The 18,755-nt window shown below is 33.6% G+C and overlaps 1 protein-coding gene across 5 annotated transcripts in view; it reads right to left on the reverse strand.

The window, feature by feature from the left end:
- The window catches only part of LRP1B (LDL receptor related protein 1B), a 1,893,223-nt gene that overhangs the window by 220,754 nt on the left and 1,653,714 nt on the right, over positions 1–18,755 (reverse strand). For all 5 annotated transcript variants that reach the window (XM_037849262.1, XM_037849261.1, XM_037849260.1 and 2 more), the window contains 3 exons: positions 10,494–10,682; positions 9,491–9,639; positions 3,319–3,412 (listed from right to left, as the gene is read on the reverse strand). In XM_037849262.1, the coding sequence (XP_037705190.1) occupies positions 3,319–3,412; positions 9,491–9,639; positions 10,494–10,682 (432 nt within the window). The remainder of the gene's footprint in view (positions 1–3,318; positions 3,413–9,490; positions 9,640–10,493; positions 10,683–18,755) is intronic.

Here is an 18,755-nt window from a genome sequence, read left to right on the forward strand (position 1 = left end):
TGATGCCCTGATTTTGGACTTCTCCTAGCCTCAAAACTGTGAGCCAAGAAATCACCGTGGTTTAAGCCAACCCATCGTACGGTATTTGTTTTAGCATCTAGGAAACTAAAACAAGGGGCTCAATGGAAGAATAAAATTTATTTTAATTTTAAATTTGTTATAATCCCATTTTTTAAAAAGTCATTTCTCCTATCACTTTACTGCCTATGGTGTGTATGGGTAGGACATCTGGCCTCAATATATATTCCCCAGCACTGCTTAAAGCAAATGATTTCGTTAACTATCACATTTTCAATCAGATTACTTGATTTTCATTCATCTAATTTTGTTACTATTGGTAAGGACAGTATTTTGCAAATTAAATATTTTTATATAACATTCAGAGATTATTATATTAAATAACTCCAAGATAATAACATATTCTCTTTTTGCTACAGTCTTTGAGTTTATGTAGGAAATAGTAATAAAGTGGTATCTATTGGGTATCAACTCTGTATCAGAAGCTGGGCTAGGACCTTTGACATATAGTTACTAATTTAATTCTCATCATAACCCTCTTGCCTTAGCATCAAAATGGTAGTAACTCATCTAGGAATGTACAATTGTCTAGTACCAGACCTGGAATTCAAATCTAGATCTGATTTTGAAGTCTTCCCATGAATTATAGTGCTGGCAATAAAACATTTATCTTCTGACTGATGATCCCAATGAATGTTACTAATCACTGACTTACTGACTTTGAGATGAATAATATGCTGTTTATTAGTTCGAATCAGTGAATTAAACACTAATAAATGACATTTTAAACTTTCTTAGGAAATAAATCATGAATTTATAATTACAGTATTAATTAAAAGGTTACTTAATGTTCTTTATAAAAATGTTCTTAATACATGCTCAACTTCCAGAGAAATAAGTAGGACAGGTAATCTAAAGTTTTGAATGTCATTTACTTCCATGCCAAAACTTTTGTTAGCCACAGTATATGTTTAAATAATGTGACATTTAATTTTCTCAGTACTCTAAACATTGCATTTCATCTGCTTCCTGTTTCTTCATATACTATTTCCTTTAATATCCCATTATTACCCAAATGACCCTTGTAACAAGAAGGGTTATAACCAGTCAATGAGATTTCAGTGACTGAGAAATAATTGGGAGACCCATCGACTTTCCAAAGCATCTCTAGAATGGTCCATGGAGTATCAGAGTGTTATAGGTAATAAAGTTACAAACTTACCATGCCAAAGAATTCTTGATGAGGCACACTTAACTGCACTTATGCAAATAATATTATGTAAGTTTGTAATTATGTGACCCTGTGATTAGGCATTCCTGCCTTCTCAGGTGAAGCTATAGGTATTGTCAGAGTCATTATTAGAACTTGCAAATTTTGATGATGCACCTACTCAAAAAAAAAAAAAAAAACAAAACACACATGTGTATTATTTTCTACCTGACCATGACCATCAAAATAACGTATGATGGCTACAGATGTCCAATGCTGTTAACTCATCAACTCCAAGTAAAAGATTTCATTTGCTCAAAAAGCACAGAGAGTATGCCACCAACAAAAACATGTATCTTTGGTATCTAATCAGGATAAGGCTTATATAGAAGCTCTTAGATTTCTATGTATTCCCTCAAAAGACACTAATGTCATATTTGATTACAATATATTCTGAAGGAAGGTATACATGAAAAAAATCAGTTCACTAAATTTGTGGTTACTTTTTAATGTCAGTCTGGATCCAGCATGAAATTTCAGTCTAAATTAAAATTACATGTGGTGTTAAGGCACTGCAAATATTTTAGAAGGAAAAGCATTCACTGCCATTGACTTTGCATGTTATTACGGTGATTATTTCCTCAGAGAATACATTAGTGAATCAGAGCAGGGAAGGTCAGCTTTTTAATATGAGAACTAAATCAACATTTTCAGTTTTTGTTTATGTCTATAAATTACATAAATAAGTTGTATCACTCTATTTAGTTTATTGTGGGGAAGTTTACTGTGGGGAAATTACTGTTTTTTTTTTGATGTGCAAATCTCAGTAAGTTCACCTAATTTCTAGTTCCTTTGAATTTTTTTTAATTCAACCATCAAAAATAAAAGAATATTTGAGGCATAAATAGTGCACCTATCCCACAGAGATACAACTCTTTATAAATGTCTTTCATAATATAAACAAAACTGTCTCTAAAAAAAAAAATCCAGGAGCAATGGACCTTTCAGAAACATGAAGAAAATATGAGAAAAGCAAAGACTTTTATTAAATTTTTCTTTCTCACTAAATCTATTACTTCCTGCTTTCAAACACACAAAGAACTAAGTGATATTGATGCCAGAGAGGCTAGAAGTGGCCAGAGAGACGAGAAGGGGGCTCACCTGAGAAGCTATGAAGAGACTCTAAGTTTTAAAGAGCTTTGTAATTCAACTCAGTGGTAGAAAGTTGGCTAGCAGACTGAGCAGAAAGTAGCTAGTTTTCACTAATACAAGACACTGTGTTTCTTGTGTACAAGACTAAGAATCAATTGTCAGGGCCAAATCATGGCAACCATCTACTGGGTTGTTGAGGGACTTACCATGATTGACTACAAGCATCTTTGACTTGACAGGACAGTATTGGAATGACCCACGGAATGAACTCTAGGAGGCTATCAAGGATATGCCTGCTGGTTGTCCATTATCACCAAAGTTACCAATGATTTCTAAAAAGTGTAGTATCTAATCATGTCAATCACAGTCAGAAGTCTAGATATAATTGGTAGTAACTTTAGAGCAGCTGCTAAGAGCATGCTAAATTACCTATCAGCAGAATAATTATTTCTATCAGAAAATAACTGACTTTTAAATAATTTTCAAGATTTTAGTACTAACAGAAAAGTTGAAAAAGTGAATCCCTTTAAAGGTAAGATTCTAGTCATTGAGTGGCATTCTGAGTATTTGCCCATTTTTGTTTCCAGTTTGGGGAATATATTACCAAATATATTAAATATATAAGTGAAAATCACACTGATTATTTACTGATTATTACATGCGGCAATGTAGTTATTCTGCAGATAAGAGCATTTGAGAAAGAAAGAAATGAACACAAATTGTTGGTCATGGCATTCTGAAAGTAATAGTTGTCAGAGATACACATAAGACTGCAACAATTTTTGTTGTAATTTTAAAGAATGGCATATAAAATCTTTTTTAGTTCAGTTTTGAGAAAGTATCAGAAGATAATACTTTAGATTTAGCTTCAATTTTACAGGCACTTGGGATTTCAGAATTTCTAAATTCTGCTTTCCAACATTTGTCCATGTACTCACGGCAGTCATCAGGTTCATCAGACCCATCGCCACAATCATCCACAGTGTCACATTTCCACCAGAAGGGAATACATTTATCAGTTTTGCAACGAAACTTAATAGAAAAAAAGACATAGAAAGAAAAATTATTGAAGGACCCTACTCACCTATAATGGATATTTAAAACTCATCAGGGTGAAGCAGCCTCGCCTACAGTCTTGCTTCAAGTATGAACTAAGGTAGTCTTAGCACATTCCACAATGGGGAATAAATGCACAAAGGGCAAAATGATCTGCTAGGGTAGCACACTGTTCTGGAAAACTCCCCAAGCTTTCCTCTGTGTACACAGACCAGCTCATTCCTTTACTTACTGTCTGTGGCTGCTTTACCACTACAACAGAGTTGAGCAATCTCGACAGAGACCATGTGGCCCAGGAATTAATTTAGTTAATTTGTATCAACTTAATAGAATTCTATTTTGGGGCAAATCTCAGACAATTCACATAACATCTCTCAACCTCTGTCCCTTAACTACCAAAGGAGGAGTGTGCTGGTTTGAATGTATTGTGTCCCCCAAATGCCATTATCTTTGATGTAGTCTTGTGGGGCAGACGTTTTGGTACTGATTAGATTTGCATGGAAATGTGCCCCACCAAACTGTAGGTGATAACTCTGATGAGATATTTCCATGGAGGCATGGCCCCACCCATTCAGGGTGGGTCTTGACCAGTGGAGCCATATAAATGAGCTGACTCAAAGAGAAGGAACTCAGTGCAGCTGTGAGTGACATTTTGAAGAGGAGCAAGCTTGCTAGAGAGGAACGTCCTGGGAGAAAGCCATTTTGAAACCACAACTTGGAGCAGATGCCAGCCACGTGCCTTCCTAGCTAACAGAGATTTTCCAGACACCATTGGCCATCCTCCAGTGAAGGTACCCAATTACTGATGTGTTACCTTGGACACTTTGTGGCCTTAAGACTGTAACTGTGTAGCCAGATAAACCCCCTTTATAAAAGCCAATCCATTTCTGGTGTTTTGCATACCAGCAGCATTAGCAAACTAGAACAAGGGGTAAAGATGATCTGGAAGGTCCTTTCCAGTTCTATCCAGCTGTGATTCCATGAAATTTCCTGAATGTTAAAAACACTGCCTTTAGCCATAGTGAATATCTGCCCCACATAAATTTTAAGAATATTTCCTTCAGGCAGTTGAGGTCAAGACAGGTAATTTCAGTTTTTAGAAATCCTAATAAATATTCATGGTCTTTTAGGATAAACAAAGAGAAATTCTGAAAAATAAAATAGGCAAAGGATGAGTCTGCAGTAATCTTTGTTGCTGATCATCTTATTTTTTTAAAGAAACTCAGGAGGAAATTGTTGTAATAAAACTGTTTTTAAGTTTATACAAAAAAACTATTCACTAAAATATTTATTGATGTGTTTTAGTTGTCATAATTCTTTTTCATTTAAAAAAGTTAAGGCAATAGTCATAAGAAAGATAACAGTTATATTATTTATAGAAATAGAAGAGTATTTTTTATTCCTTTTAAAATGAATTTTGAAGTAGATTAACACTAGAGAAATAAGTTGAAAATGTTACATATTGATATATACTTACGGGATATTTAGCACACATGTGACTTGTTACTAAAGAATAATTTCAGGATGTTAATATTGCATATTATTTTATAAAGAAACTGATCTGAATACAAATTCTTCAACTCAGAGAAAGCGAATAACTATTAATCCTGCTATTTTCACTGTTGGCCATCAGCACACAGAGACCAAGAAAACAGCCATTTTATTCCTTAGAGGGCCTCAGACAACAGACTAATCTCTTTCTTAGCACCATTCAGTTTTAAGATTACCCTCAGAAGATAAAAGAAACTAAAGAAAATCACGCTTTCCATACAGAGGGCACATGCATCCGAAGTAGATGCTGTTAAACGTCATTGTAAATTATTACAACCAAACAATACATAAAGTTTAGTCAATTTCTTCAGCCATCATCAACTCTTTTCTTCTTTACTTGGATAGGAATTCAGTGGAAAGTATTTATCATAATGTCTTCTGGAATTGAAAACATTAGTTTGATCATTTTCTAAAATTTTATTCATTTCCTTTTTGAAGTGTTTATGTTGTAATTCCCAGGGGAGGGACTGACAGTAAGCTGGCATTTCTCTTACCAAGTTTCATGCAAGAAAGATTTGGACCACAGAAAAATGTAATCTAGGTTCAATTTTCTCTAAAGAAAACAGTTTACCAAGCTAAGAATTTGCTCATTTAGAATATTGTACCTTTCTTCAATTAATAGAGGATGTGATGCTAGATTTTGCTGAAACTGTCTGGACTTCATGGAGTTCATTCAAGGATAAATTTGCATCAGTCATGATATGAGAGTGAATATTGTCTTCCAGTGGCAATATAAGGAGGGAAGAGAGCACCAGAAATGTGAGGGAAGATGTGACTGTTCAACTGATTTTCCCATATTTGCTTAGCCTGTGGTCATGTCTGTTGTGGTTTTCATATATTACCAGAGGAAAAAATTGCCTTTTATAGACAGTGACTGTCTGGGGATATGAGGCTAACTCTGAAAGCAATTGCCCTGAACATTAAACATTTCTAGTGATTACAGTATATCAAAGCACACTAGAAAAAAGATTTCAGGTCTCTTGTGTATCTTCAAAATCTTCCCAATCATGACATGAAAAATATCTAAAATACATATTTTTAAATACATTAAATAAGTCTGATTTAAATAAGCACTGATTGTTGGAGTTACTATGGCATGACGATTTTGCTCTTCATTTCATTTTTAATCAGAACATAAAAGGCTTTGAATTCAGAGAAGGCCAGAGTAAAATGTACTTATCATGTTACTTTTTATGCAAATCAACATTTATTCATTATTCTCAAAAGGAAGATCTATTCTAATTTGTGTCTGGGATTCATTTCTTCATCCTTAAATTCAGTACCCTTAAAAAAACTAATGCAAAATATAAATATAAAACATTCTTCATGGCAAATGCTCTCCAAGACAAATATCTTCATAAAATAAATTGCAGGCTGCAATTATTATCCATGAGAGGAAGCTATAAAGAAACTGCTAAATAAATAACTCCTAATATGGAAAAATGATACAACACAAATTCCACATACAGTGAAGTGTAATTGAAACAGGAAACATCTCCATTTAAAAGATAAATAAAGCATTTTAAAATTTACTTGTAATTCTCTAATTAAATTTATTTAAATTTAATATTTGAAATGATTGGCATTACACAAATTAGATTACATCTTAAGTCTGAAAAGATTGTCATATGCACATTTTCAATCCTAACAGAATTATTGTTGTTGTGATTTGCCTATTTTATTTTTCTAAAAATCAATATTATTTGGGTGCGTGCCATTGATTGAATCAGTAAATGATAATAAATTAAAATCCCTCCGTAAGATTAAGTAATGATACGTCATTATCAGAATGCTTAATGCTATGACTCTGAAATACTTAGATTATTTGCTTCATTTCAATGTCTACCTCACTGAAAACTGAGTTTCCATAAATTGATTTTTCTTCAAGAAGCATACAGTAGACAGTTGTTTCTTCCACTAAATCAGAAGAGTTAGAGATAAAATGGCTGCCAAAGACAATCACTAATGGATAGTGACAATCACTAATGGATTGGGTTAACTGTTCTTTTTTTTTTTTTTTTTTTTTGTAAGTTTCACTTCATTACGTTTTATTTCTTTTTTTTTTTTTTTTTTTGCCTTTGAGAAATATATTGTTGGACAATAGAAGGACAAGGAACCATTTAAGATGTGGGTTTGAAAACAAGATGAAAGGATATGGCAGTCACAAAGGCAGAATTTTACAAGAAAAGTTTATCAGTGTAAAGTCCATCTGATCAAGTAGAGTTTTTCAGCAGCGTCACAACTGACCTCATCTGCCTTAAGTACATCAGCATCCCTCTCCTGCTCAAATTTTTCTCATGGCCCTGACATTCTGCCACATCAAATCTAAACTCCCCTGCCCCCAGGGTTAACTGTTCTTAATCAGCATTTTTCCTGAAGATGAAAAAAATGAAAGGATAACTCTTTTTCTAAGGAAGGATGGTAGAAAACAATGATATGTGATCCATATTTTTGCTTATTTGTTCTGTCTTGCTTTTATTAGGGAATTTATAAAAATCTTCATGGAAAAGACTATTGGATATATTTTAAAAATTATAAATGTTTTAGTCTGATACCAATTGGGAAATAATTTAATTATATGCAGACCAAGTAATAGGTTGATTTAGGTTTACACTTAATGATCAGAAAATTTGGTGTTAACTGAACACTATTACATGTTTTCTTATGTAATAATTTGAAAAGTTTTCTTCCTTTCACTGCAGAAAGAGTTATGTTTTACTACCTATGTCTCTCTTTGGAGATGTTCACCTGTGGGTCAAAGCATTCATTGGTGAAACTCTGCTCCTGGTTGGCCACTAAAGCTCACCACACTGCAGGGGCTCAGGCAGGTGCCATCTCTGCTAAGTCGCCTATGGCCGGCCTCAATACTGGTTCTCAAGCACAGATCTGTGAACCATTTCAGAGACTATTTCAGAATAAACTGGAGGCTAATCTGTAAATTAAACTAAACAGCACTAAGAAGATTTATATTGCAAAATAACTTTAAAAATGTGATTTATCTCTTAAATTTTGCTTCTAAGTATAATTAGGTAGCTTATTTTATTCTTTATAGTGACTTCTCTTGTCCTTTGAACAGAATGTATTTGTCCACACAAACACTCAGGGAATTATAATTAACATCAAATGCAGATCAACACACTTTGTAAAGAAAACATGGCCTGTGACCCGTGCCCTCATGTAGAGATCAGAACAACCTGGTGGCAGCTCACACCAAATGCACACACGTTCGTAAGTATATTCCAGTTTCACTAGAGGGCAAGGGTAATAACAACAATACTTACTATGTGCCAGGAACATTTCCCATTTAATCTTCATAACAATGGCTTGGATATATTATTATTATCAACCTCATTAAAAGATGAGAAAACTGAGGTCCAAGAGGTTAAGTAACAAACCCAAGATAACCCAACTAATATAAAGTAGGTCGGGGTAAAGCTCATAGTTGGTCTGGCTTCAGAATCTGTGCCCTTAACCACTACACGTATTACCTCCCCAGAAAAAAGTCTGATCTCCTTAATTTGTACAGATCCTTCATGTATGAGACTCATAGTCTTAAACTGAGAGGCAGGCTGAACTGGTGTAACATCTCCATTTTGAAGATAAGCACATTCTAAGAGAAATTCGGTCTTTTGCCATAAAGTCACTGCTAGTAAATTCAAAATGCAGGAATTCCAAAAAAAATCTAGTCATTTTTAACAAGATACAGTTTCTTTGATGATTTTATCCTAAATCAAAAAATATAGTGACTCAAATGTAACAAAGTCAAATTTTATAATGTTATGTAACTGTAGTCCAAAATTTGAAAGTAATGCAATCAAATCTATTCAACTACCATTAAGTAGGTAATTTAGCTTATGGTATATTTTTACTGAAAATAATTTCATTTTGAAGAAAAGTCAGTTCTAGAAGGAAATTATTTAGATTACATAATCATTTAATATAAAGCATCTAGAAGGTTACTCTCCATCCAATTCATTGTTTCTTTGTCTCTGGGTCTGAGAAATGGGAGAGGGTTAGAATTGGTCATACACAGCAGATTATCTAGGATAATATATAATATTATATTATCATTATTATATTTGGTTATTACTGTACTTTTTCCTTACCATATGCCTCAATCACTTTGCCATCTTGAAATATGTAAAATCTCCTTTCTGCTATGCGCACTTACGATTTTAAACCATACTTCTGTGTGGCTCTGTATAAAAATGTAAAAATGTTTCTTTTTTTCTTTTTTCTTTTTTTTTTTTGTATATTTTCCCTTTTTGGCTTCTATTGCACTTCCTAATTCCTAGGGTCTGATTCTAATGATATGCATTAAATTGCTTCCCCCTTACTTTGTGACCCTCCCTAGGTTGTCTTGAATGATCAACCAATGTTACAGTAAACAAAAAAATACGTACGTTTCAACAATGATTTCAAGGAAACAAGCCATAATCAGGCAAAGCCTTTATAACAAATTGCCCATACATGCCATGAAATCATTTCCAGACCTCTACTCACCTGGCTGGCTGTGCAGTTAGACAAGCAAGTCCTGTTATCAGCTGCAAGATAGAAGTTGGTGGGACATGCACAGGTGTGGGTCTTGCCGGGGGCCAAAAGGCACAGATGACTGCAACCTCCGTTATTTATCATGCAGAGATGTTTGGAGACTGTCGAAGAGAAAGAAACAACCAAACAGGATAATCAAGACCAATAATATAATGTGAGGTTAGAGAGAGGACATCTAGGCTTGACAACATATTTGAATAGAACTTTGTAATTAAGAACTCATTAAGATCGTAAATATAATTTAATTTTGTTTCAAATACTACTCATTTTCCAATGGCATTTATTTTACCATTAAATAATTTTAAGGATGCATTTCCACAAAAGCAAGCATTTTTAGCAGAAAAAATATATATATTAGAAAAATAAAGACTAGAATCATTTTGGATGAGGATATACATATGTCAGAAATATAAATGTAAAATAAATCAATGAAACAATTATCTATGACTAATAGTATAGTGACTTTGCTTTCTAGGCCAAATATATATTTTAAGTAAAATTATAAGAGCTTTATTATATGAGGCCTGACAGAATTCTTGCTGGACATATGCTTAAAGAAACTCATTGTATTTCTCATTTTAGAGCCCAAGAGCTATTTAAATATAATTCTGTTTTCCTAACATCCTAGGAAATATTATTTCTACTATTCCTATTTTGTAAGCAAATTATTTTCAAGGAAGCCATCTTCAATTCTCTGACTCAACATTTTCTTGTCATTTGAGCGTAATATGATTTCAACCAATCAATAATTCTTTGTACTATTATTGAGTTTCATATCATATTCCTTAATAACAGTACTTGATATCGAATGAACTCATTATATAAAATAATTTTGAGTAATGAAACCTGGTAATATTTCTCAAAAATAAAATTACACGTAACCTTGGAGGAATAAAAAATGGAATGTTACTGAAAAATGTTAATGTATTCATGAAATCATGGAAAGAATAATTACCATCAGGTTGTCTATAAGAATGATACACCTGGATATCTGTGATGGCATGCCATGAGTTAATCAGTGAGAGTCTGTCTGCTCCCGAGGTTTTATGGGCACGGCTGAGTGACTTGGTTTTCCCATCAGTCCAGTAGATGTAGTCTTCAAACAATGTTAGTGCAATCACCCCTGGGATATCTTGATTAGGGACTGTAATAGGAGATGGTAAGATTAATGTTCAGTCTTGGAAGACTGCCAGTTAAAATATTCAATACTGCATGGGCTGACAGATAAAACTGCTACAGAACTTCATGTGAATAATTACTGTGACAAGCTGTCAGGCCAGCAAGGTTCTTTATTACCAGTTAAGAGAATGCAGGATTGGGTGCAGGAGTTCGCATTGCTCAGATTTAGCTTGGTTAAACCACTGGGAACAAAATGAATGAGATCCTGCTCACAAGTAATGGCTACTTCACCAGAAACAAATAACACCCAGTATTTTAAAATTAACAATTGGCATATAAATCTATCTATCTATATCTATCTATCCATCCATCCATCCATCATCTATCTTCATAATCTCCATCTGGTTGTTCTTAACGTAAATTCTTAAACATGAATGTCACATTACATTGCATTCTCTTATATTTAAAATAATTAAATGCTATATCCAGGATAAAATGTGTTTATCTACTTGAAGATACAGTGACTATGAGACTACTATAAAACATTTTAGTCACTGAGATTCTAGATGTATTTTTACTTGCAAGATAAACTGGGATAGGGGTGCAGGGAAATAAGTATGGAAGTCAATAAATTTAACAATAGATTATACATATTTAAAAGTCAAACTGTTTAGGAGAAGATGAAAATTGTTTTATAATTAGACCTCCATTATAGTACTATGTATAAATATAAATGAGCATCACAAATGCAATTTTTTCATTCAAGAAATTCCAGGGTCCTACCTGGCAAATAAGATGCAATAAGTCTAGTTGGTGGTTTGAGGTTAAATAATCTTCAGCAGTAATATAGTTTTCTTTGTGCTTCTGGTTTCTCAAAACTTTGAAATAATAAGTTAAGAAAACAGAAATTCCCTAATTTTTATAAATATCTATTATATTTCTTTGTATTAATTTTCAGATCTACTTTTACAAACCCTTAGAGAAAGTTCATCAACTGAAAAAAAGGCATTGTAACTCCACTAATATCTATTCTACTAAAAAATTAGATTTTAATGTCTGAGATTTAATGATTGGCATATTCCTCATTCAGTAGTACCTGAAAGCTAACAAAATTTCAAATGCAATTCACTCTTTCTAGGGATTTATATAAATCTTTCTAGGGTTTATTTTTTTTAAAATGCTAGGTATATTTATATTGTCAACGAGAAGTAGACATTTTAAATCTACTTATTTGGCACTTTTATTCAGATTGGCCAAATGTGATCAGAGAATTCAGTGCAGCTCAGAAAAAAAAAAGGAAAAAATAAATAAAATGAGGGTACTTGAAAGATGTGGCACTTTAAGTCATTGATTACTATCAATAATGTAGAGTCTAGCCAGAAATCCTTCACAGAACAGATATTACACATTTGAAAGATGTAAAAATCAAGAAAAATCTAGAAGTATATACTTCCGTTGTAAGTTCTCACAACGGAATTACTTCTGTCCTCCTTTACAAACAGAGCCCATCACTAAAATGTTAAGTGGAATTGGAAAGAAGGACGAGAACACTTTGCCAGAATGAATCACTACTGAGTTATTTGTACAAACTATCCCCATCCCCACTTCCATTTTGTTGTATCAACTCATTCCAGAAAGATAAAGCAAATGTGGCAAAATATTAACAACAGGGTGAACCTCGGGGAAGGGTGCTCATTTTAACATTCCTTCAACTTTTGTATAGGTTTCAAAATTTTCAAAATAAAAATTTGTAGAAAAAGTTGAAAGTGTCAGAAACATTCAATACAAATCTCTTTAGATTTAAAGGAAGAAATTGCCTCCTTAACTACAGGTTTAAAAAATTAACCATGACTTTAAAATATCTTAGTCCAGTGGAGACTGGATTAACTTCCTGGCAAAAAGTTTTGTTATTATAAGAATCTGTTTATTAGCATTTCCAAAAAGTGACATAGTCTTTTTAATTAATCAGGAGGAACTATAGCTGATTTAATAAGCACTTCCATGCCAGGCACTAGGCCAGTGGTGTTCAACAGAGTGGAGGGACTGATTTTGCTCCAAGAACAGAATTATCAGGTCCAAAATGTCAATTGCCCCGAGGTTGCAGAAGCCTGCGCTGAGACAGCCACTTTATATACATTATTTCATTTAATACTCACAACAACTCTATTGTCGGGTAGTAAATCTCACTTTGCAGATGCGGAAACTAAGAGCTGGAAATCTTAAGTAACTTGACAAAAAGGGCTGGGTGCAAAAATAGTAAATGAAAGTTGAAGATACTGGTATTTTAATCAAAGTCTGCTTCTCTGGCTGCTGAGCTCTGTGCCAATTTATCATACTAGCATGGCTCTAAGACAAGCAGCTTTGTAGGGTAGAGTATATAAATCAATGGGGCTAATTTTATAAGCTTCATTTGAAAGCCAGTTTATTAAGTTACTCGACTGCAGTTGCAATGTACATGATTTCCAGATATGGGACAATTTAATTACCGGGCAAGTTTGCTATCTTAACTAAGCTTGTAGTGATCATCTATCAGAAATTGTTGAGGATCAGATTATCACCATAAACTTTTGAGAATCAGATAATTATCATAAACATATGGGGATGAAAAAGGGGAATGTTTATTTCAGAAAGATGGCACATAATTGAATGCACAGAGAATGAAGAAAAGTGAAGAAAATTACTCCATTTGCCCAAAGAGACCAACTGATGGACTCAATTCCTAGTTTGATATTAACAGTGAAGAACAGGACTGACACTAGTAGCTATATATGCATGCTCTAGGCCAGCTCATTTGGCAAGTGCACTTACTTCCCAAACAGCATCAAACACAATCACCAGAATACTGTCTTAGAGAAAACAAGTAAAGTAAAAATACCAACTTGTGTTCTTAAAATCACATCTAACACTATGCTGGCTCCATAAACTAATCTTATAAAGATTATGAAAGTTCCTTTAATACCACAAACAATGCCAATACAACCCAAGCAAAACAAGAGAACACAAACAAACAAAACAAAACAAGACAAATAACACCAAACCAAAACAACCTTAAAATATTGCTTTTTTTGGGCGGGGTTGAATACATAACATGATAAAATGACTCATTTCTTCTGAAGACCTAAATCTCTCCTCAAGAGTTAATTGACTACATGCTTAAGTTTCTGTGAAAACAGAAAAGTCTTCTATTAACTGCTATATAATAAGTATAAATAAATGAATGCTGCATTTGTTTTTCCATGAACATATGAAAAGTTCAACCCACATTAAGATTAAACAAGTAGATATTCTGAGCCAAAGCTTCATATAATTTGGCGGGGTTGAGCACATAACATGGGAGATATTCATTAAAAAAAAATTGATTTATAATGAGAAAAAAATTGTTTGCTTTTGACTATTTTTACCTTATGATGGCAAAATACCATTGGGATACATATGTATGTGTATGCGTGTACATATATATACATACATGTGTGTAGGCATATATATGTATTTGTATATATAATGTATACACAAATATATGTAGATATATCTGATAACAATTTATATGTATCATTTATATATATATATATAAAATACATACAAAAAAATGTCTTGCAAAGCAATTTGGCAGCCAGTGAGGCTGACAAAAATTAAACATGAAATGTGATGGTACAAGAGGAATATTTAACAAACTCTTACCAACACTAACTGTGGTTGAGTTTGGAGAAAGAGTAGATAGTGTTTTCTCAAAATGATGATGACTATCTTTTTAAGAGAAAAATAATATGACCAGTTTTCATTTATAAGACTGTGTTTGCTTAATTAAAAGAGAAATGTGAAAAATAAATTTAGGAACCTTTCATTTACAGGTATCCACTAGGTACACACACAAAAATACAGAAAAACAACCAGAACTGCTGTGTGGGCTGTACTTACTTTAACAGGTTTACTTACTATATATTTAAAGCCTATTTTAAAGCTGCTTACTGTAGTTATGCCTCTATTCTGTATACCGACATTATTTATTGCACCAATTCCAGCATACCACTCAAGCACTAAGCACCTAATTTTTATTTCAGAGACTATATCAGAAGAAAGGAGTCGATATTTGACCAAAAAAAAAAAAAAAATCAAAGAAATACTCCTTTGTGGAGTTTTTAGTCAAATTGGATGCAATCCTGCTAAGACTCTTACTAATTATGGTAAATAGAAAACGTGTTAATCCAGAATATGTTTTAGGTTTAGCTGCTTGCCTCACAGTTAGAGATACTCGATTACAATACTCCTGATTTTCTTTTTTGTAAAGCACTTAACATGCTAAACAAGTATAGTCTTGGATAATATCATCCTAATTTTATATTTCAAACTAATATAGTTTAAATACTTAAGAACAAAATGCACCAATAACACAGTACTCATCTTTTGTTGAGTTAAAATTTCAATGTTGGGTTATGGGTAAGACCCATAACATTTGGATACTGGCAGACTCAAATGGCTTTGCCCAATAGGTTGGTATTTAGACTGAAATTTCAGTACTGATGCTGTATTGTTCCATTATTTCTGGAGAACTTCAAGAAGTACTTTAAGGACCTAAATGTTATTTGAAATTTTATACTCTACTCAATGACCCCTGTAATTTACAACTAAAAAAAAAAAAAAATGACTATAAAGGTTTAGCAATGTTTTCAAAAGTAAAACAAAGTTCAAAGGATGCAATCATCAAAATCAGTAATTATTTTTATGAAGGAATAAGGATTACTGAAAATGTAACTTCAGTTTAGTATTGATGTATTTGAGTTATAAAGAGTTTAATGTATCATTCAAAAGAAAATACCTAAATCATCAGTGATCCTTTAAGTCAACCTGCCCCTCTCTCTATAGCTTTGTTTACTCGGTTAATCTCCTGAAACTTTAAAGTTAAGAAGCATATCAAATAAACATTAAATCCTATCATCTTTTTTTCTTTTTATTATTTCTTTTTTTCTTATTCTTGGTGCCATTGCCCCAAGTAAACTCTCTCATCCCCTCACATTTGAAATCTGCAAAATTTCTCTAACTTTTCACCTTGCTTTTAATCTCTTACCTACTGTATCAGTAAACAGAGAACACATTTTGCATAGTAGCTGAATAGAGTTATGGAACTATTTACAGAGGTGTGAGCATGGCTAAGGGAACCAAGGTTGGACTGTTTTTTACTAGCTCTATTACCAGAACAAGGTGAGAGCTGTGGCAAATGCAGAAGAACTGTCCAACAAGAGCAGTGGTCGTTGGTGGTGAAACTCAGCCACTGCTAAACCACCGTGGTGGGGCACGGAGAGAAAGGGGAGGTATAAATACTCCAACTTCTCCCTTGGTCCACCATCTAATCTCTTGCTTATTCCTCCCATGGACTTAAACCCACTTGAGACCAGAAGTTGGAAGGGCCTGGGTGATGGGGTCTACAGAAGTCAGCCTTCTGCAGATGGAACAGGGCCCAGAAGATAAGACAGGACAAGCAGAACTCCCACCAATTAATATTTTTACCATTTTTTTTCATCTCACCTGTATCTTCCCTGATCAAAAACCATTAATGACAAGCGTTCCCTAAGCAATATGGTGGGAGCCATTTAACCTGACTAAATCGCTGTTTTCAGAAGACAGGATCAGGATGTGCACCAGTTCTCCTTCAGGAGAGAGCCTGGCATCAAAATTTCCCTCATGTCTTTCTAAATGGAGGTATAGCACAACAAGATAGCTGGAGCAGAGAGGACATGACATGAATTAAAGGAACAAACATGAAAACCAAAAGAAAGAGAGGAAACAGAACACAGCATTGAAAAAAAAATGAGGTAAGATTAAACAAAGGCTGGTAAACAGATGACAAAACTAGATGGTGGAAGAAAGTGGATTAGTGCACCATAGAAAGTGGAAGACACATTGCAAAGGTGGATAATGGTTTCTAGGTTATTAAGAGAAACAGAGAAGAGTGAGAGGGTGGAAAACTGGCCAACTGGCCATAGGACACTGATCTCCAGAGAAGGACTGCTGAGTGGTGGCTTTAGTTACAAACACCCCACTGGAAAGACAGTGCTTTATATAACTTTATGGCCAAGAAAGTTTTTCTTTGTCAATGTTTATTCAGTTTAAGTGCTTATCACTGCTATTATTTACAGAAGTTAATAGCATTATTTCCTCTGAATCATCTATAACGGGCTACAATGTGTTCGTTTAATGTTTGTCTCCATGAACATTTTTCCTGCTTACTCTTTAATGCAACACTGCTTAATGGTAACAGTATCACAAATGAAATTGCAGGCAAATGGATCATAAACCCATTTTTTAAATTGAATAAAACATTAAGAAATGACAGGAACACCAAGGATATCTAACATCTCCAAATATTATGACAGAATGTTCAAAATTAACTTTTTGCCAATAAAAAATAAATACCATGTTCCTTTAAAAGGTGCATCCTTCAGTGAGATCTTGACAGCGATGAAAAATAAAATTCTTACATTCAGTACATGTCATAGTGCATAGCAGATTTAAGCTGATACCATCCAGGAGCTATTTGTATACTGACCCTCGTCAAATTTTCAAACTAAATTTTGTGTCCATCATTGATTTGGTAGTTTACAGCAGGACCCTTATATATATAACTTTTTGAAATGAATGTAATTTATGATTGCAAAATATATAAATTAATGCTGTATTTAGAGATTTTCTTTAAAGTCATTATTAAGAAACCGAAAGCATCTTTTGCTTATAATTTTCTAATATTTCTTGCCTCCTTTTTTCTATCTTCTCTCCTCAAATACTATGTACTCTATATAATTTAGGTCTATTAGGTTTAATGCAACTCAACCCCTTCCCGTCTCTCACCTATACATCTCTAAGTTATTCATAATAGAAGGTTAAATGCAGCTATTTCAATATTTAACATCTAAAGAGAATATCCCTGTCAATTAAAGTGAGTATTTATGAAACAGATTAGGAAAATTAGAGTACACTCTTGAAAACTACATTGTGCCTAAAAAAAACTTCACTTAATGTTGATGCTTGTCTCCAATCTGAAGTAAACAAAGCAACATTGCTTCATACACTTGGTATGAGTATATTCCTGTTGTTTTGAGGCTTTCTGGGCCTTTCTGCCTTCAGAGGCACATGGAAATGTGTCTTCTGAGTCTGGGTATCAGATACTAACTATAAAAGGTATGATATTTCAAACACATATGCATTAGGAATATGGTTGTCAGACAGTCCGGGTGAAGGCTGAAGGCTTTAAAAAGTGCCTTTGGGCAGGCATCAAATAGAACCATTTACATGAATTTGGTATCTTGTCTTCCCACATTCCTACAATTATAAATATGCTTCTAGAATAAAAACAGAGAAAAGTGCAATATATTACAAACCTTTCAAATGTGTCTCAGGTAGTCCAAGAAATACTAAGGATAATAGAGATATTGATAGAACCATTATCCTCTGCTCCAGTTCCAACCTCAATCAAGAAATGTTAGAAAATCACTGATTCAGTCAAATTTCCTTATTCTACAGATAAGGGCATTGAACATTGGTGTAGTAAGCAACTGGCCTAAATTAGAGAGTAACCTGGACCCAAGCCAAGTCTATTGACCACCAGTCTACTCTCCCTTTTTACGTATTCCACTGCCTCATATTTGGATTAGATGAAGTTGTGGAGAGCGGAGAAAACTAAGTGTAATATGATACTTGAAATTTCCCCGTTTAAAAAAATACACGATACTGGTGAAATAGTAATCTGTTTAATCTAACATGTCCAATTCAAGAGACAGTCCTGAAAGGCATGATTGACACTGATATCCCCAGATGTTCTAGAAATGGCAGTTAATTTCAATTTATTTTACTGGCTCAAGAACATTCCTATAGTAACTGAATTGTATGTTGCCTCTTCCCATTAACTTTTATTGTATTGTAAACAGCAGCACATCAACACTATTGGCATAAAATAGCCTGTGAACTCTACTGTTTGTAATGGACTGTGAATGACAGAAATTTTTTGTTTTAATTCTTTTTTCAAAAGCACTAAAACTGTAATCCCTTATCCCAAAATAACACACCAGAGTATTGTAAATCGGGGGAGGAGGTGGTTTGTTTCCTTGCT

The sequence above is a fragment of the Choloepus didactylus genome, chromosome 9 (genome assembly GCF_015220235.1).
Source record: "Choloepus didactylus isolate mChoDid1 chromosome 9, mChoDid1.pri, whole genome shotgun sequence".
Taxonomy (NCBI): Eukaryota; Metazoa; Chordata; class Mammalia; order Pilosa; family Megalonychidae; genus Choloepus; species Choloepus didactylus.